Source organism: Stigmatopora nigra, chromosome 1, assembly GCF_051989575.1.
Source record: "Stigmatopora nigra isolate UIUO_SnigA chromosome 1, RoL_Snig_1.1, whole genome shotgun sequence".
In the NCBI taxonomy this organism is placed as follows: Eukaryota; Metazoa; Chordata; class Actinopteri; order Syngnathiformes; family Syngnathidae; genus Stigmatopora; species Stigmatopora nigra.
In genome coordinates, this window is record NC_135508.1 from 6,389,802 (window position 1) to 6,411,072 (window position 21,271).

Genomic DNA, 21,271 nt, shown 5'->3' on the forward strand with positions numbered 1-21,271 from the left:
CTTCTTAAATCACAGACAGAGAAAAAAATCCAACATAAGAATCCAATATGTGAATAGAGAGTCACAAAAAGAGGAGAGGAAATAATCCCCAGGGTGGCACACAATACCATAGCTGGGGTTAAGTGCTAGGATTTCAGTCTATGGGGGATTTGGGAGTCTGTGTCTTTAGACCCCTTTTCCCTTAAAAACTGCCCATTCATCCATCTCTCCCTTCACTCTCTCATTCACACACGTCCATAAATGTACGCCGTCTTCCACCAGCTCCGCCCCCTCGTTCCCTACAGGTTCCAGTCATCTGCTATAATCACAACGATGATATACAGGGCCCATTAAAAGAGAGGGGCTGCTGACATGGGGGACAATAGCGCCTCACAGCATGTCCAGGAAGCCTGCCCATCCAGGTGCACTCTCCCTTAAGAGACCTAGGCACTCTCTCCCTCCTTTTTTTCGTCTGCTTTTCCTAGTTTTGCGTCCCTCTGTGTGAGCCCCATTTAGAGGCAAAGGTAGGGGGAGGACAAAAGAACAGGAGAGGAGCAAATGAGGGCTAAGCGGGGAAAAAGGTGGATTTTTTTTGCAAAATAGAGATTTAAGAGAGATGTTTAGGGGTGAAGCAAAAGGTCAGGTGTGTTGAAAAGAGTGGACATTTGAGAAATGGCTGATTTGGAGCTAGGGAGCGTATAACAATGGTGATAATAAAAGTCTCCCCTTTCACCCCTTCTGTGCCTCCCTTTTTCTTCTTGGTTGTGCGCCATTGCTTCTTACCTGACCTACCGCAGCGCATCATGGCACACGGGCCATGTTGAGAAGATGGTGGGGGCGTAGAGCTAATGGGATGAGAATGACGATGACAGGTAGAGAGAGGAGTGCATTACTAATTGCTCATCAGTATGTCATTCATACATGTAATTTAGACCCTTATTAACGCCTGGGTGATTATTTCATGAGTGTTTATGTCCGTGCATCATTACTTCACAAGTGTCATGTTTAAGATAGGGAACTTGACGGAAAGGCAGTGTGGTGGGCTTAATTGAGTCATTTTTTCTGGGTTTTTGCTGGACAATGCCTTGGTACACTTTGTTTTTTAGTTGATTTTTTTATCATTCTTAACCAACTTGAACTAATTAGTAAATATGGTGGAAATATTCTTTTAATGTCTCAACCTAAATGTCAGATTTTTTAAAAATGGTCCTTAATAAGATTTAATTGAATGAAGTCGATATTTTATAAGAAATGCAAAAAGAGGATTTAAAAAAAAAATCATTTTCTGAACCGCAAACTACGGCTCACGGGCCACATACAGCCCGCTAGGCCTTCTAATCCGGCCTGCCGACGTTGTCCAAATGTTTTTTTTTTCTTCCCAAGATGGCGCCGTCACGCGTAAGCCAGTGGCAGTAGCTCTGTCCACTTTTATTTGTTTTTCGTGTTTTACAGCGCCTCCATCTTTTTTTTAAATTAAATTTTAATATTTCTTAATACATTCCTTTTACTTTACTTTGTACTTTATACTTTTTACTTTAATAATGAGTGATGAGTATGTTAATACTTTAGTCCCTTTTTTCAGTTTGTTTCATATGTACTGTTAACGGATGCACTTTTTTATATGTATCATATCTTCTACTAACCCGGTCCATCTGTCAAATCTTTAAAGTCAATGTGCCCCCCCGGGCTAAAAAGTTTACCCCCCCCCCCCTGCCCTACACCATCAGGTGGGACATAGTTTAGTTAAAGCCCGTGAAGTTGCAGGATTTATGAGAACAGATTACATTTTATTTTTCTCTAAACTGAAGCCTCTCAAGTCTTACCAATGATTTTTATATGCAAATATATATTTTAATGAAGAGGCACAGCTGTTCCAATCTTTTGTTTTTTTACATTGTGGCTTTGGAAAAGCTCTTGCCGTCTTTATGAAACATAGTAGCTGGGAGCTTTATGCGTGGTTTCTTAATGCTCTTTAGTTACACCACACGTTTAAAATGATCCCTGATCAGGATTACTTTTTTCTTTTTTTTCCTTACCGCATTGCTTTCCTGGAAGCTGATGGCTTACCACTAACTGACGTTGAATATGAACTTAACCCAATACTAATAATAATATCCTTTGGGATTTTTTGTTGTTGTTATTTGGCTTGATGTGGCTTATTTAATTTTCTCTTGTGAAACCAAGTAAGTCATGACTTTGTCATTATAGCAGAATATGTCTTCCAACTGAATGCAAAGCAACTCATTGCATTGCAGTTCTCATGAAATTACTTTTTGCCAGTTGAATCAATCACAGCTGTAAGTATCCAGTGGGTTGAGTCTCTTACCTATTTGCAATAGAGGTGGTGACTTTTTCTTTCCCAACATAAAATGTTGTGATGGTAACCTTTCAAAATTGAGGTAAAGCTGCAAATGTAAATCTCGCTCTGCTTCACTGAACCAAGGCGCCATGTGGCTCCTCCCCTTTCCACTTCTGTCACCAACACTGAGGGCCACCACCATGCCCAAGTGCCTACGAGCCAGACTTCCCATTATCCATTGTGCGCTGGCTTCCCTACCTGCTATATCTTTACAGTCTTGTTTCAGCAGTATCAACTTTAAAACTAATTACATGTCCTTGTCTTATTGATGTAGTTTATCTACTTTTTTATTTTTTATTTTTGGCGACAGTAAAATAAATATATTTTTTTACATTTCAGGAGTGCCTTTACGTACACATTGATAATAGCAGTATCAATTTAATGATATACAGTGTTCCCTCGCTACTTCGCGGTTCAGCCACCGCGGACTCAGAGCTACGCGGATTTTTTGGGGGGAAAAAAATAAAAATACAAATATTACATTGAGATAACATATTTTACAGTTTTTTTTGTTATAACATGAATTTCACTCTCTCTACCCGTATTCTATATGGTGTACTGTATACAGGGGGGGTAAAAAATAATGATATATTTTTTGAATTAAATTCAAATTAAGCATTTTTGGAGGGGAATCCCTACTTCGCGGAAATTCACTTATCGCGGGTGGTCCCCATTAACCGTGATGACCGAGGGAACACTGTATATCAAGGGTCGGTAACCTTTTTGACGAAGATAGCCACAAAAAAAACATATTTTCCAGTGTTATTCCTTGTGAGCCATACTACGAATTTAAAAGTCAAAATACATACATGTAAACAAGTGCCTTTTCAATTTTCTTTTTAGTAATTTCACCATTTTTAAAGTGGATTTTTTTTAAAGATTCTTATGCTGTTGCCAATCAATGAGTGGACGCGTTCCAGAAGAGTCTACTGAAAAAAAAAGATTAAAGCAGTTCTAGATGTAATATCTCAGTTCTGTCACCAGCGGTTTCCATATTTTAGCTCACAGGTTAGCAAAGAGCCAGATGCACCCATCAAAAGAGCCACATGTAGCTCCCGAGCCATAGGTTCCCTACCCCTGATATATATAGTTCATAAAGGTGACAATTGTATGAGTCATGGCTAGAAATTGGTGTAGTTATTGGTGTAGCCATGCATCTTCTTGGTTTACTTTGCAGAATGTGATTTGATGCTCACAATTCACTGTCAATATTTTGTTCTCTATTTGTTTACCATGAAACGTTTGTAACATACTTTCTAACCAAAACCTGATTATTCCTAAGCCAGCATTTGTGTTGGACGTCGTTCAGCGATCAACTTTTAGTTTTTACATTCTCCGCAAAAAGTCAGTGATTGCGCGATTGATCACTTTGTTTCAGTGGCTTGAGATGGATTCAATGCTTTCATTAAGCTTGGTCCACCAAAACAAATGCACATCCACACTCATACATTTTGAAGCGTGCACATACATATGCACTCGCTGAATGACATGGAGTCAAGCCGACAGGCCGTCGAATCCTTTTTGGCCGACATTACCCGTAGCCAGTCTTGCAGAGAGTATTTGTCATGACCAATCAGAAGAGCCAGTGAAGTTTGTTATTGAAGTGCCAATTTTGGGAACGGGGGCGCTAGTGTGCTTAGCGGTAGGTCAGTCTGACAAAGTCCTGACTTGTGCACGCATATTGGAGTGCAAGTGTGGTGAACTAGTCATATCGGACCTCTATCCTTCATTTTCTTGAAGTAGAGCAGATCTTCTGGATATGCTCAAACAGCAGAGGAGAATCATACGCACAGACACACCTATGGAAATGATCTCTTCTCCTTCCGTCATGCTATTTCTTCTGTCTTGATTTGCAGCTGAGAACAATATTGTGGCCTTGTGTATATAGCATAGCAAGGGAAGCTTAGAAAAGTAGTGAGGTGACACTGTGACCCAGAATTTATGGGTGCCCTTAAGCCCAGTCTTCGATGAATTGAAGTGCTGGCAGCTGACAGGCCAGGTGTCGCACAGTAGCATTTTCTATGCTCACCATTGCAAAGGTCAAAACAAAACTTTTTTTCAGCATTGATGTGATGCAACTGTCATTGTAAATATAGAAAATGCTAGCTGTCCAGTATGATATATATTTTTTTTATCCTGCACAAATGTCACTCTAAAAGATGACTTTTTTTGTGTATGATTTGCAGAAAGGAGGGTCACAATAGTGTTAATAAAATAGTCAATGAATAGAATGCTTCTGTAATTCACTCTTGGCGCCTATAAGAACCCACTTAAAGTTATACTTTATTTCTCCCCTCACAACAAATCCAGGCCAATCTGATTTTTAGAGTCTCTACTGCAGGGGTAGGGAACCTTGGGCTCTGGAGCCACATGTGGCTATTTTGATTAGTGCATCTGGTTCTTTGCTAACCTGTGAGCTAAAATATGGAAACCGATGATGACAAAATTTAGATATTACATCTAGAACGGCTTTAATCTTCATTTTCTTTGCAGGAGACTTTTCTGGTATGCATCCTCTCTTTGATTAGCAACAGCATAAGAATTTTTTTTTTTTTAAATATTCATTTTTTTCCACTTTAAAAGTGGTGAAATTACAAAAAAATGATAATGCACTTGTATACATGTATGTATTTTGACTTTTATATTCGTAGTATAGCTCACAAGGAATAACATTGGAAAATATAATTGTTCTCGACCCCTGCTCTATTGTATTAGTTAATACTCCACCCTTTTTTAGACAATCAGTGTATAGATCTGGAAAATTGCTAGTTATGTGGTCTTATCTGCGCTGGGATCCCCTCAGACGCAAGGTCTTGTAAAAGAAGGAAAGAAGGAAAACTGAGAGCCAATCCATTGTGCAACATGTGGTTGTGTGTCCGACACAGGAGGGCAGTCTTGCAACACTTCCCTCCGGCTGTGGATCAGTGGTCAAATATACTGCAGATGCACGACCATCTCTTTAGTTCCTAAGAGTAAAAAAATGGTGTTCTTAGTCAAATGCAATCTTTTTAAAATGTATATATATATTTCTTCATTTGCCTCAAATATTTGTTATTCTTATTATGCAAAAGTAATTTAAAGTTTACCGTTTAAAGTACTCAGACTTCTGCAGAAATGGAAAAGGCATTTTACCATGTTATACTTAACACTGCGAGTAAAAGAAAAAATAATTGTATTTAACTGCTGTTTAAGATTCCTTTGGAACAATTAAGAATCACAAATGTGGGTGCACCGATCATAATTTTGTAAATATTTCATATACGTGGTTTCAAGGCTTGAAAAATTGCACATTTTTGCATACCTTTTTGTATACATTTCCAATCCTTCTAAGAAAGCCTATCAAACAGTTCTTTGTTAACCTTCCTATGGTTGAAATTCTTCAGAACTTCACAGGTTGCAATTAAATAAACAAGGATAATCTGTCCAATAAAGTGTTGCGTGGATACATGATTGATTCTGATCATCAAAATAGTCCTCTTACTTCAATCACAATGGCGATTGGTCGCAAAGTGACACTGTCTTTCTCGTATATCGAGTGAAGCCTTCAAGAACAGCACAGGTATACACTTGTATAATCACATTTTAGTGTGTGTATTCTAATGGCTCTCACGGTTCAAAAAGGTACCCCACCCCCTATTTTAGCCTCAAAGAGCCCATTGCCATTAGGTGCCATAAGGAACTTCCAGAAGGGGAAGTGTGAGCGTCATGACGCAAAATTTTATACATCTGCTCCCCATTCCCACCTGAGACTTGGTAATATTATCAGGTCACATGATTCTAAGGAGTGAACATGCCTTATTGAGACCTAATATGGAATTTAACATCTTTGGAAATCGCACATTAGCTGCCTGTGAGCTCTTAATGTTCATGTTAGTTGCAGATTTGGAACATTGATACATCAATATATTTTTGTTGCATCTGGTGAGGTTAAGGAATATTATTAGGATGTTTCATGTGAGTCATTCTGGACAGGATGCTAATGAATCAAAATTTGAGTTAAAGACTAATGTGCAATGAGTGAATTCTCTTCAATTGCTGCTGCCATTATGGTCTGTTTCATCGTCAATAATCTACTAAAATAGTGTTTATTTCCTGTCTTGATAACGTTCAGTGGACAATTGGTTTGGAATATTATGGTATTTACGTACATTTTCCTCAACATAGCAATATATAGTATTTTATGTTACTTCCACACAAATCATTATCCCAATGTTGATGTGCCTAACTGAGAGCAGTCTTTTCTAGTTCATTTTTTACTGTGACAATAACGTAGCTGGACAATTTCTATCACACTCTGTTGTAGTAAGAAATAGACTACTTTACTTGTTTCTTAGCAAATGAATGTTTTGCAAACCTGTTGCGGGATCTGTTGATGAGCAGTCCCCCTCGACCATAAACATCATCTCCAGCTGGAGCCCCACCTGGCGACAGCTGCTATCGTTCATCCTGTCATCCTGGCAACATGTTTTGCTAATGTGCCACCAGCTTTGCTATGCCCTGTGCACCAAAAGAAGTAAAAAATGTGGTTTTACCCTCCCTGGGAGGGTAAAAAGGGATTCAAAGGGTTCAATGGTTATTCCCCACCTGACCTCATTTTGTGGTACTCGGACGTTTGGTCGGTGGTCTTTTGGTCGGTGGTCTTTTGGTCGGTGGTCTTTTGGTCGCCGGTCTTTAGGTCGCCGGTCTTTTGGTCGGTGGTCTTTTGGTCGCCGATCTTTTGGTTGCCGGTCTTTTGGCCGCCGGTCTTTTGGCCCCGGTCTTTTGGCCGCCGGTCTTTTGGTCGTCGGTCTTTTGGTCCCTTTTGGCCGCCATCACCGGTCAAATGGTGACAGAGAGTTTACTGTTGAATCCAGCTCTCAAAATTATATTCATGAGAGAGAGAGTTTAATATTTAAGTACATTTGACCGGCGACCAAAAGACCAGCGACCAAATGTCCGGTCATACACAACTGGATGAAAACAATTGTCTCTTAAAACAATATAAGATGATTTTTGCCCTTCCTTTTTGCTGAGAATTGTCATTGTTTGGTGTGTGGGTGGGAGTCCTTTGGCTGCTTCGTCACTCCCTACATGCGGTACAATGATTATGTCTGTCTCTCTCTCGAGCTCACATATGTGCAATCTAGACCACTTACACAATCCTACTATGTTCGAAAATATTTTGTCTAATTCGTATGAAGTACAAATTCATATTTAAAGCATACTCTTTTACTTTATATTGAGTAAACAGTTGTCTTTTCACGGACGTTGTATTGTAATGGTTGATTTCTCAGCAGTAGATTGAAGGCTAATGGCAACGTTGCAATAGGTTGGCTCTTTTGACATGATTCAAAATCAATCAATACTATATGAATCAATCAACTCACTCAATGTGAAAACATGAAACTCAGGTCGTCTTAATGTTGACATTGTTTTTGTTAGTGTTTACCTGATGCCATGCCGGGCAAGAGGGAAAAGTGCTTGTTTGGTGGGCTTGACTCATTCCACTGGAACTGTCCGCAGTTGTTAACTAAAGCATGTGTTGTAACTGGCCTGCCTATTTGAGGTTGCCAAATGATCATCTTGTGGAGCTTGCCAACTTGTGTATGTTTGTGAATGTGGTTGCACTCTTAATTGTGGTAGTTTCCCCTACTCTCAGTCAAATAACACAAGCATTTTAATGAGGCATTTTAGAAAGGGATTATATTCCTAATCATAGAACTTATATTATTCATATTGATAACAATAATATTGTGATCATAATGCATTCAAGACTGAAGTAACTGGAGATTGTAAAATAATAGATGTGCATGATGTAATATCCTTATATAACCCTAATGATGGTTTACGAATACTAAAAATACCTTATTTTCACCACTCGTATGATGCTATTTCTGTTAATTTTCTCGTATATATTAAATTGTATGTTGAACAGTATTTTTATCATTATTTATTGTTTAAATGACAATAGTACTTGTTATTGAAATGCACTTTTCATACTATTTGATATTGAGATTATTCTGATTTTGGAATTTCATAGTAAAATTTTCAATATTTTTCTCAAAATGAAATCAACCAATAGAAGTTAGATTTTAGATTTTGAAATGATAATTTTAACACATTAAATCATCAAGAGAATATTAAAAAACCAAAAAAATCTAATTTATGGGACTTGAATCCCCCCCTTTCCCACACATATTTTTATGAAAAGGCCTCAGGCCCTGCTAGTTTTTGCAATTTGCAAATCTATTTAATGCAAATATTAATATGATGGCAATTTCAGCGTGAACTGTACGCGCGTGCTCGTGCATCTGGCTGTTTGTCAGTCTGCTCTTTGGCTGACTTGTAAAATATGACACACCATTTTCATACTCGAAGATTAACATTGTGATTCCCAGTGTCCCAGCAGACAGCGTGATTGATTACATCATATTATATTAAGGTCATTTCGACATGAGAGTAATTTTCAAGCAGAGCCCCCAGGCCATATTTTAATGTGCATTTGTTTGGCACTGCTGTTGCTAGCTCGCTGTCTCGTCTGATCTAGCGGGAAATGGATGGCGACATTAACGAGCGATTAATTAAAAACAACAACATTAATGATGATGCACTGGCTGCTTTGCCTTTTGAAAAATGATGTATTTTGCCCCTTTACACAAGGAACTGACTCCGTTGGTTAAATGATAATATAGTTATCTGAATTGTTGTTATTATTATGATTAGTATTATCATTATTGCTATTATTATTAATATTAGCACTTGCATTATTATTACTGTTAGCATGAGCATTATTATTGCTATTAGCATTATTATTACTGTTAGCATGATCATTATTATTACTATTAGCATTAGCATTAATATTGCTATTAGCAATATTATTGGTATTAGCATGATTATTGCTAATAGCATTATTATTGCTATTAGCATTATTATTACTATTAGCATTAGCATTATTATTACGATTAGCATTATTACGATTAGCATTATTATTACTATTGGCATTATTATTACTATTAGCATTACTATTACTATTATTATCACTATCATTATTATTATATTTAGTGATAATTTTAACGTTGAATACGATCTTGTGCATTGCACAAAATCCTCGTAAACGAAACAAATTGCAATTTAAACCATTTTAATGCTTAATTTTAAAATGTATGTGATAGTTTTACCAGGATCACGTGTCACCATATTTTCTAAATACCCTTTTTTATTTTGGAATTTACACTGAACTTCCCAAAAATAGCTAAAAATAGATGAAAACCAAATTAAAAGAAGAAAATCTGACAAAATGTTTCAATCTTGGCATAATAGCAATTTTAATTGAACATGAATGAATGAATGACATTGAAATTGAATGATTGAACTTTGTGCAACAAACAAAAAATAATCAATAGCAATGTTTAATTGTATTCTGGCATCGCACTAAGCAATACAAAACCTCTTTAAAAAAAGGCCTAGAATTGTTTTGCATCGCCCAAAAAGAGGTAACAGAGTTCAGACTAATAATTGCCCAAAAAGACAATGACAAATTCGTGTGTGTGTGTGTGTGTGTGTGTGTGTGTATTTGTTCAGGTGCTTGAGTATGGTGTTCGTGCGTGGGCGCCACCGTGATCCCTTGCAGTCTCCATATTTCCACGCTGTTGCAAAAAAAAAAAAAATGGTTTCCTGCTGCGCGTGCACACTTGAGCGAGGTTCCAATGAAGCGCGTGTATTGTGACGCTCGTGCTCGAGCCGCATGTGCGGGCCTTTGCACTCCGTCGTCTCACATGTCCAAAGTGGGCCGATGTTATCTACGCTCTGTCTAATCCACAAACTGGGAGCCTTTTCCACCGAGGATCAAGCTTCGGTTTGTGTGTGTTTTTGCGTGTGTGTTTTTAGTCACCACAGTCTTGACCACACCAATTCGCAGTGAAAATAGTTGTGCACCCTAACCCTGCTCCGTTTCCTCTTTTCAAAACAACATGCACACTCATAATGTACAATTATGTATAATATATTTAATTCTGACCCCTAAGAAGCAAGGCCTTTTGCATAAAAAATTGTCTTGTATTGCTATTTGTAAAATTTACTGACGTTTACACTAGCAAAAATAATTGTTATTATTATTATAATTTGCTATTGAATGAAAAATAGCTTGAAACCGTCCCCACATAACATTTTTTTTACTTTCCCTTATCATGGAGTTTTTAGAATATTAATAATAGCAATCATAAAATCTTAAAAAATTATGTTTAGAAAAAAAGTTTCGCATTTGCAGTGTTGATGTGGCTTTGCATAATGATTTTATTTTTCATTTAAATCATTTTTATGGGAGAATAAGACAATTTCAGACTTTCTAATAATAATACAAATATGTTCATGATTAGTTACAGTCATAGTGGCAGCCATTGTTGTAAAATGTGTATTATTAAGGATTAATAATATTAATAAACATAAACAAATGAATAAACTTGAAAAAAACTGGCAACAATTATCATAAATTATAACAATCCGTAAACTGAAATTTCATTATTGATCACTTATGTCACACGTTTAGTTCATTTTTTTGTGGAAAAAAAATATGACAGCTACTGAAGTGGCTGACGAAGTAGCTTGTAATTAAAATCCAATTCAATGCTATATAGGTAGTATATAATACTATTTAGGTAGTATATAATACTATATAGGTAGTATATGCTACTAAAAACAATTATGTTCAAGCCATTGTTAGATCGGACCTTGATTGTTTTCATGTGCTCACACTTGAAAAGAATTGCCCAAATCCGTTTTTGGGGCAATTAACTGTTAATTGCTCCTCACCAGTCCAAAATAAGGAAATAGAAATATTAATAAGTCTGATTTTTTTTCCTCTGCAATATTTGTGTGTGAGGCTGGTCTGATTGATCTTGAGCCAATCGATCAAGACAGCTAATTTACACCAACGCCAACTAAAAGACTCAAACAAAACCTTTGCACACGACATCAAATATGATTTATGTATTTACCTTCGTGCTGTATTTACGTTAGCTTCGTTTTAGGATGATTTCATACACTCCTGTTTTACTAAATAAGTTGTCCAAAAATGAAAAACTAACGAATACATACTGAAATAGTGCTTTAGATAATTCATGTTCAATGCAAAAGTGTGACGTTTACCTGTAGTGAGATCATATATCATATCATCATGAATTTCTTAGAATGTCCTCACCAAGGAAGACTCACTTCCTCTAGCTAAAATGTGTTCATTGCGATTGATTATTAATATTGATTAATGATTACGGTCTACATTTCACGTCCAGTCTAGTAGGGAAACATGCAGATCCATTTCTGTTCAATATTTGTTGACGGATTTTTTTGGGGTGAGTTTAAAATCCATGTTGAATAGAACATTATCATTATTATTATTATAATTGTTATTATTATTGCTATTATTGTCATTGTTATTATTATTATTTCTATTATTGTCATTGTTGTTATTATTATTACTATTATTGTCATTGTTGTTATTATTGTTACTGTCATATTACTAACATATTACTATCATATTACTGTCATTATTACTCTCATTATTACTCATTATTACTCTCTTTATCACTAATATTATCACTTATTATTGTCATTACCATTATTATTTATATTTTATAATATATTATTTTATTAATATTTTTATTATTATGTTTAATATTTACATTATTTTTAATGTTTCCATTATTATTTCTAATATTTTCCTTATTTTTAATATTATTATTTGTTTTCATTATTATTATTATTGTTATTATTATTAATAACAGCTATATTGTTATATATTAAGGTACATATAAATGACAATTGTTATGTATTAGGCGTGTGCGATTATTGGTGAAATAGATGTGTGCGCCTTCCAGCAGACTGCAGTCGCTCCATCATCGCAGGTCTTTAATAGGCTCCAGCACAGAGCCGCCTTTATTTAGCCAAAACCAAACGGAAACCATTCCCATATGACATGTAGGCTACAGGCCCAGGGACCATGTGGAGTCCGTCCCACTGCTCCGCATCAAATACATGACAGTTTACTAACATATACCTTGGATTACTATTATTAATAATAACCTTAATGGCAACAATAATTAAAATAATGACGATAATCATATTTAAAATAATTATTCAGTCTACTCATGCATTACAATTAGGTTAAAAAATGCATTTTATCCTGACAGATTTTAATATGAACAATACTTTTGTACTACTACTATTCATTTCAAACAAATAACCACAAACAAAAGTTCAATTGTATTCGTTTCTCTTCTAATTTCATTTAAAAAAAAATAATAAATTCAATATATTTCATCACTTACAACCAGTCAACTTCTTTTAAACAATTTGTTTGGTCTAGGGACGAAAAAAAGGAGCATGCATACATTTTTAACAGCTGCATTACTACACACACACACACACACACACACACACACACACACACACACACACACACACACACACACACACACACACACACACACACACACACACACACACACACACACACAAAAATACCCCGTCAAATATGAAATGAGTGGACGACCCTCTTATAACAAACTTCTTTTTTTTTAATTCTTGCCTTGCTTGTCATCCAATCTGCAAAAATAACAGACAAGCTGGGTGTTAATAAAATGTTTTGCATTTAACAATAATTTTAATAATAATAATTATAATTATATTAATGTAAATATACATCTTACCTCGGTTTGTGCACAGGCCGGTTGCAGAGAAACACGTTGCCGTCTTGTGTTAAATGCAAGTGGGTGCTGGCAAGAGAGGAGTTGGGTGGGCTGAGAGCCCAGGCTGAAGTGGTGGGAGTGGGAGGGGTGAGGGAGGGGAGGGGAGGGAGGGAAGGGAGGCCTGGGGAGGGAGAGAAGGTGCGAGTGTGAGGAGAGAGCAGCATGTGGAGGAGGAGGTATAGAGGAGGAGGAGGAGGGGAAGAGATAAGTGATCTAAAGGGGAGACGATAGGACCAAAAAAAAAAAAGTGATGATGATGATGAATACATTGGAAAGTTTTTTTGGCCCTGGCGAGGGTGTCAGATTGAATGGGCTGTGCGCATGTGCGAAGGTGTCCAAACTGACAATGCTGGTGAGATGAAGATAGTGTTGTTTCTGCTTCTGGGCTCACGGTGGACGACGAGAGGAATCTACAAGGCGACAAGATGAGATCCAAGGCGAGGGCGAGAAAACTGGCGAAAAGTAGGTCCACGGTTTTTATTTTACTTTCCCGGCTCTCAAAAAAAAAGAAGGAAAAAAGTAGTATTTTCTTACGCGTCATTATCCGGACGGACGCGACGCTCTTTTTTTTTTGCGCACATCAACTTTTTTCACCTCCCCAAGCGACGTCTTTTTGGTTGTTGAGACGAGTTTGCGCGCACTTTGCCGTCCGTGTTCGAATCCCTGCGCCAACTTTGACGCGACTGCAGATTTCTTTCAACCCGCTTCTTCTTCTTTCTTCCTCATGATTTGACGTTCATACTTACGAGAAGTTAAGCGAAACTGACCAAAATGCATCTGAATACTCTTCCTCCCACTAAAAAAAAGAACCGCTTGCTTCCAAGTTGTTGTGAAATCACATCATTCCCATTTGCTGTAATAGTGGGCGCTGTGGTGCTATCCAATAATAGCATTTCCTTCCCTGAAGCGTGCTTTTTATTTTGTATTTTTTTTCAGGGGTGGGGGGCGTCAAAAGTTAAGAATAAATATTTTGTGCCTCGTTTGTTTTTCAGCACTCTCACTTCGTATAATGCCCCCCCCCAAACACACACACACACACACACACACACACACTATTCACCCCCCCCCTTTTACAACCCCAAGGGTCCCCTCCAAAGGGGGTGTCAATCAATAAGTGCAAAGAGAGACCCAAACAAGCAAATTTGTGTTTTGATATTTGGACTTGAAGGTTGACCTTGCTTTTAATTCTTGTGTGTGTGTGTGTGTGTGTGTGTGTGTGTGTGTGTGTGTGTGTGTGTGTGTGTGTGTGTGTGTTGTGTGTGTGTGTTTGTGTTATTTATGTTCCGCAGCTGGCTCTGATATTTTATCTTCTTATTCATCCATGCATCTTTTGTGGTCTGTTTATTCACGCGACTCATTAGGAAGGTGATGACCACATTATGATGCCTGGATAAGTGGCTGAATTTAATTGAGGCCTGTTGCCATTCCACACGTGTATTGATGGTGAAATTATTATTTTTTTGACACTTTTATGTCCCAAAATCATGTAGATATATATTATTTGGATGTATTTATTATGGTTTTAATTATTTTGTGGTTTAATTGACTTGCAGTTGCTTGAAAAAACAAAAATATGGTTGCTAAATTGTCAAAAATGACATTAATTACATTTAAAAATGTCCCTGAATGGATGAATTTTATGTTCTTATTTAATATGCAAATATTGTAAAGTAATATTATTATTATTTCAATTTCTGATGAGAATTTAAAGGATTTAGAATAACGATATACTCACTGGGATTTAAAAAAAAACACCCTAATTTCTTAAGGCTGTTGTATTAGAAAGCTGTTTGGCGTGGAGTCTCATTTTAACTTTTAAGAGCTAAAAAAAGGGGGGGGGAAATGGCTAATTGCTCTGCTTAGTATAATTGCTTAAACGTGCCGTGCAGCCGCTCCTATAGTGAACATTGTGCACTGGTCCTGATCTGCAAACAGCCCGAGTCGATAGTCTGTTGATCCTGGTGCTAATGAACATAAATACCTGGCTTTACGGAGCCCTCTCCTCGCACGGATCCCAGATCAGTGACAGAAGAATAGCTCATTTTCACTTCTAAATGGCCTGTTTTCAATGTTTGAAGTTGGCCACTCAACTTGTATAAGAGAGTGGATGTTCTTTTTTTATTTTGCCGTATTTTCATTGAACAAGTACCACAACACACACGCACGCGCATTCTCGTCAAAACGAAAGGCCGTTAAACGTGCGTGCAAACATGCACGCGGAAATGGAGGAGTGAGTATGCGCGTGCAAGTGTGTGCGTGCGCGTGCGTGTGCGTGTGTGTCCGCGCGCGAGTGACCGTGTGTTTTACTGGTACTCATTGATCCACGTTCAGAGGCCTGTTTTGTTTAAACTGTGTTTTCAATCCCGCGAGGAAGATAAACTACAACTCAGAATATTATCCGTCTTGGACTCTATAAATTGATTGTATTTATCGATTAAATTTTTTTTTGGCCTGTGTGTATATAAACGAAAATAAATAAATTAATAAATAAATCAATATGTACATTTATTCATATATGTATATGATTATGTACACTGCAAAATAAACAAACAGGATGGTGTTCAATAATTGTCAACCTCAATTTAGCATATTATTGATTAGCAATATGTTGCTTTGTTGTGAAGTCTGTATGTATCCCATTTAATCAATAAATAAAATAGAAAAAAAACATTTAGGATGTTTTGTAGGGTCTTGTGATTGACTAGTGACCAATCCAAGCTGTTTTCTACTTCTCAGTCCGTTGTGATGCAATCTAGTTCACCGTAGAGACTTCATAGAAAATAGATAGATTAATGCTTTGTGTGTGTGTGTTGGGTTACCTGTGGATGATGTGCACAAAATTGCCCGCATTTGGATTACTTTTACCAGTATGTATTTTAGCTTATTGTTGCTTCAGACACTGCATTTTGAATTTAGCTTGTTCTTTGGTTGTTTTAATTGGAAAGGCATGATATTTTTGAAAGACCTACACATTTATCCGGCATTTTTCACTTGTCGAGTACGGATGGATTGCCAGTTTTGTGTCATTTATATCATAACTCACTTTCATTTGAAGAAGATATATTTCTGTTTGATGAACTCGTGGTCATTGTCATCATGGTTTTGGATTTCACTTAAAGTTATACTAAAACTTAGGTTGTACTAGTTTGTTTCATTCATGCTTCATGGCACACTTTGTGTCTTGTGTATAAACAACATTTTTTGAGCCGAGACAGACGTTTTTAATTACAATTATGTCACGACACACCACAAAACACACCAAAAAATAATTATGATCTGCTTCTTGTTTACTCACAAATCGTCATACTATTAAAAAAATGAAATTGTGCCATTTTAGTTCAACAGGAATCTGACACGCCAACACAAAAGCCTTAATTGAATTTGTTGTATGATTGTCAACTACTGGATTCTAGTGATGGAAATCATATATTTAATCACAATACAATATGAGACCGATTCCTTGGGCAACTTTATGAATAACAATATTACACTGTGAAAGGTAAAACTTCCAAAAGTTTGCGCTAACTTAACAGTTTCAGCTATCAAAACTTAAACTTTTTGTCTGTAATTTGCTATTTTGAGTATTTGTTAGTTGTAACTCAGCATATTGTTTACTTGGATGATTTTTGGTGATTTGAATTAACTTGTTTTGGCGACAAAAGCTGCATTTTGAAATGATACATTGTCCTAACTAAATGTAAATACACTAATGTTAACTTTAAAGTTGTGCTTACGTGAAATTGTGAGTTGTGTGAACTTGGCCCAAGCCTCACACATGACGCCTTCACAAGAGTACACTGGCAACAGCTGAATCAGTTAGACCGTGTACTTCACTTTGCTATGACTTACGCTGTCATTCAGGAGACTCAAGTTTTAATACTACTTGGTTTTTGGTTAAAAGTACTTACATTTAGGGTTCTGCATACTTTTGTTGACTTCAAATTTAGAGTTGTTTGTGACTATACGTGCATTTGCAAGTTTTCATTTTAACTTGTATATGCAACTGAATTTAGTTAACTTCAACTTTGGGAACCTTTTTGATGGAAAGATCCATAAACAATTCATATTTTTTAAATGTTAATACTTGAGAGCCATGTTTTGAATTTAAAAGTCAACATACATGAAAATATGTGCCTTTTTAGTCACTTCACCACTTTTAAAGCACAAAAAGTCTCACTTTTTTGACATTTTTACGTTGTTGGAATCAATGAGTATCAATGAGAAAATCCATGTAAAATAGTGTAATGAAAAAAAATGATTATAAGGCACTAATGGTAGTGTCAATGCCATAATACCAACATAACACTCCTATTCCTGCACTTTCTCACCAGCAGTTTCCCTAGTTTACCTCACAGGTTAGTGGAGAGCCATATGTGGCTCCCGAGCCATAGGTTCCCTACCCCTAAGTTAGAAGTTCCGCTAACATTTTTATTTCATAATCTACAAATTAAATCAGAATGACCAAATAAAAAAAACAAATCAAAAACATTGTTTCTACAAATCAAGTACATTCTTCAAGTTTCTACCCATTGCCAAGTTGAGCTCATTGTTTTTTTATCAGTCCAGGCTTGTTTCTTATTAACCCAGACTTTTATTTATATATAGATATTTTTTTTCAAAATGGGTGCAGGTTTCTGTCACATCTGCTTATGTTAGGTTGAGTTGAATGTGGACTTTGGGGCCCGGAGTCTACTTCCCAAATGTGTTTCCACAGGATTCAAAAAAAAAAAAAAAAAAAAAGACTCCATGTCTGCTTTATAAAATCTTCGTCAATACATACAATACATACAATTGTATTCTGATGTGTTGTATCATATTAAACCCCACAATGACTTTACCACTTTGTAACTAAAGGGTACCCCTATTTTCCTTCTTAAATTTGAGCAATATTTTGTCACAGCAACTGCAATACAGGGGTCTTTATTTGATTTAATTCACATAAAACGATACCAATACAAATTAATTACTTTAACCCTTACGTAGGGCTAGATACCTATGGCTCGGGAGCCATATGTGGCTCTTTTGATGGGTGTATATGGCTCGGGAGCCATATGTGGCTCTTTTGATGGGTGTATATGGCTCGGGAGCCATACGTGGCTCTTTTGATGGGTGTATATGGCTCTCCGCCTTTTTAAATCATATTTTTTCTTCGTTAGACTCTTCTACATGCATTCTCTTATTGATACTCATTGATTAGCAACAGTGAAATAATGTTCTCAAAAGAATTCAGACTTTTTTTTTTTACTTTCAAAGTGGTGAAATGAATAATAAATGCTCGCATTTTCATGTATTTTCACTTTTAAATTCTAGGTATGGCTCTCAAGGAATAATGTGTGGATATATGAATTGTTTATGGCTCTCTTCGTCAAAAAGGTTCCCGACCCTTCCCCTAACGTAAAATCAAATCTCTCCTTACTCATCTGCACTGTGACCTCCTTCAAGTTTCCCAAAAAACTGCCACAGCGAACAAATTAAAAAAAGAGTGAATGATGACTCACCTGCTCTGAATTTTGGCTTTGCATTTGTAAGAATCTAATAATATTAACCGCTTTTACAACTTTTCTGCTCTTACTCATACCCTAGTGTTTTTGGTCACCAGGAAATTACTTCCATAGTGATTCAGTCCCTCTTCCCTTAATAATGCTTCTTTGCCTATGATAGATAAAGTGGACTCTAAAGTGGTCACGCATGTGCCATTAAATCTCATCTCAGCTCATTTTCTGAACCGCTTTATTCTTATTAGGATCACGGGGGGTGCATGAGCCTATCCCAGCTGACTCCGGGCCAGAGGCAGGGGGACACCCTGAATCGGTGACCAGCCAATCTCAGGGCACATAGAGACAAACAACCATTCACACTCATACCTAAGGGCAATTTAGAGTGTCCAATTAGCCTACCATGCATGGTTTTTTGGAATGTGGGAGGAAACTGGAATACCCGGAGGAAACTCCCGCAGACCCAGGGAGAACATGGAAGCTCCACACAGGTGGACGTGACCTGGATTTGAACCCAGGACCTTGAGTTTTTCTAGATGGAAAGTTATTGTTCACCTCTCATCCCTTCTTTGCAAACATGTTTTAAATCACTCACTCTACATAATATTTAATAGCCACGTCATGTATGTGTTGACTCTTTAGTTTGCTGTTCCTGTGCTTATTTTGCCCTCTTAGGAGCAGTGTGGTGTATGCATGTAGATCAGGGGTAGAGAAGCTATGGCTCGGGAGCCATATGTGGCTCTTTTGATGGGTGTATATGGCTTGGGAGCCATATGTGGCTCTTTTGATGGGTGTATATGGCTCGGGAGCCATATGTGGCTCTTTTGATGGGTGTATATGGCTCGAGAGCCATATGTGGCTCTTTTGATGGGTGTATATGGCTCGAGAGCCATATGTGGCTCTTTTGATGGGTGTATATGCCTCGAGAGCCATATGTGGCTCTTTTGATGGGTGTGTATATAGCTCTCCGACTTTTTAAATCATATTTTTCTTCATTAGACTCTTCTGCGTGCATCTTCTCATTGATACTCATTGATTAGCAACAGTGAAATAATGTTCTTAAAAGAATTCAGCCTTTTTTTACTTTAAAAATGGTGAAGTGCATAATAAATGCTCACATTTTCATATATTTTTACTTTTAAATTCTGAGTATGGCTGTCAAGGAATAATGTTTGAAAATATGAATTGTTTATGGCTCTCTTCCCCGACCCCTGATGTAGATGCACTATTAGCGGGGAAATCAATTAAAAGAACAGTTTTATTTCATTATCTTTACATTATTTTCCAATACATTTGGAAGGATTGCATTAAAATTGTCCTGAATATCATTTTCTAAGCCATTTTAGTGGTCTTTTATAGGCAACAATTGGCTTTAACCCCAGTAAGTGTGCATTTCCAGTTTTTAGAGCTCCTCTCGCTGTTCCACATCTTGTGCGGTGTGGCACAAGGATGGGTGGGCACCTCCGAGACATCCACAAGTGCTTCTTTTTGCAGCCTATTGCAAACTAAGTTGCATATTAGGTTGACATGCAAATACCATGAACCATTAAGCTCTTGCACATGGCTCCAAATCCCATTCATTCCTTTGATACGCTGACCTCACATTATCCAGTTGGCAAATATTCCTTGCGGCCTTGCTCCATGACCTCATCTGCTGTGTTTGGAGACGAAAAAAAAAAATTAAAAAAAGAAGCATTTGGCAGTTTCACTTATTTCCCTGATGTTCCTTCTCTTTCTTTGACCCATTTGCTTAAACTTTAGTGTGTCAACAGTGGCAGTCTTTGTTAAAATATCCAAGAAGTAGCTATTGAATTCAATAAGATGAAAAGGAAGCTCTCATATATCTTCATTTATAACTGACAAATAGGTTAGTATTGCATTATCAAGTATGGGTTAAGAATACATCACTTCTGGGAGTGTCATTTCACTTGCATGCTGATTTACACAGTTATTCACTCTCTGTTTTTTTATGCTTCATCTCAGTGCTGTAAGTTTGTGTGTCTGGCATGGGTTTTGCACCACCCACTGTGTAGCGGTACGCACTGTTTGCCAGACGAGAGGCGAATGTGTGGAGTCCTAATGAGCTTGTTGTAGCAGGCCTCATGATTCCCTCCACGTCGCGGCGTCCCGGGGATTGCTCAGCATTGTGACTAGTCTTATCTGGGTCTAATCCTGATTTGTTTGGCATTAGCCAGGTCACTTTCAACCTCTTTTTTCCCATTTATTCATTTGTCCTGTTCTTTTTAATTTGATCCTCAATACCCCCGTCCTGTCCCCAGTGCCATTCTCTTTGTGTGTCGTAAGACTTATTTTTTTCTTGAATTGTTTGTTGCTAGTGAAACTCCGGAACTACCAGTTGCAGTTTATACAAAATCCCTCATTTTACATAACTCTTATTGTTAGGGTCACGAGTGAGCTGTGACCTATTAAGCCTGGTTATGGTCTGGTCCACAGTAGTTCTCAGGTGATGTATAGAGACTAACATTACACAGGCACATTCACACATTTGGAAAATTACAAATAAATCATTTATTTTCTATGGTAGTTATCTATCCTCACGAGGGTCACGTAAAGTGTTGAAGCCTATCCCAGGTAACTATGGGCTGTGGCAGGGGTAGGGAACCTATGGCTCGGGAGTCATATGTGGCTCTTTTGATGGGTGTATATGGCTGGGGAGCCATATCTGGCTCTTTTGATGGATGTGTATGGCTCGGGAG

At 37.2% G+C, this 21,271-nt stretch overlaps 1 protein-coding gene and 1 long non-coding RNA gene across 6 annotated transcripts in view; one reads left to right on the forward strand and one right to left on the reverse strand.

Annotated features, from left to right (window-relative positions):
- Positions 1-12,202: 12,202 nt before the first annotated feature.
- LOC144198176 (uncharacterized) lies at positions 12,203-13,929 on the reverse strand. Its single transcript, XR_013326668.1, has 2 exons — positions 13,021-13,929; positions 12,203-12,916 (listed from the first exon to the last, which is right to left on the reverse strand). It is a non-coding gene; the product is annotated as an uncharacterized LOC144198176 (long non-coding RNA).
- prdm16 (PR domain containing 16) overlaps positions 13,218-21,271 on the forward strand; it is a 172,714-nt gene continuing 164,660 nt past the window's right edge. For all 5 annotated transcript variants that reach the window (XM_077719043.1, XM_077719025.1, XM_077719034.1 and 2 more), the window contains exon 1: positions 13,218-13,521. In XM_077719043.1, coding sequence (XP_077575169.1) covers positions 13,485-13,521 — 37 coding nt within the window. In that variant the 5' untranslated portion in view covers positions 13,218-13,484. The remainder of the gene's footprint in view (positions 13,522-21,271) is intronic.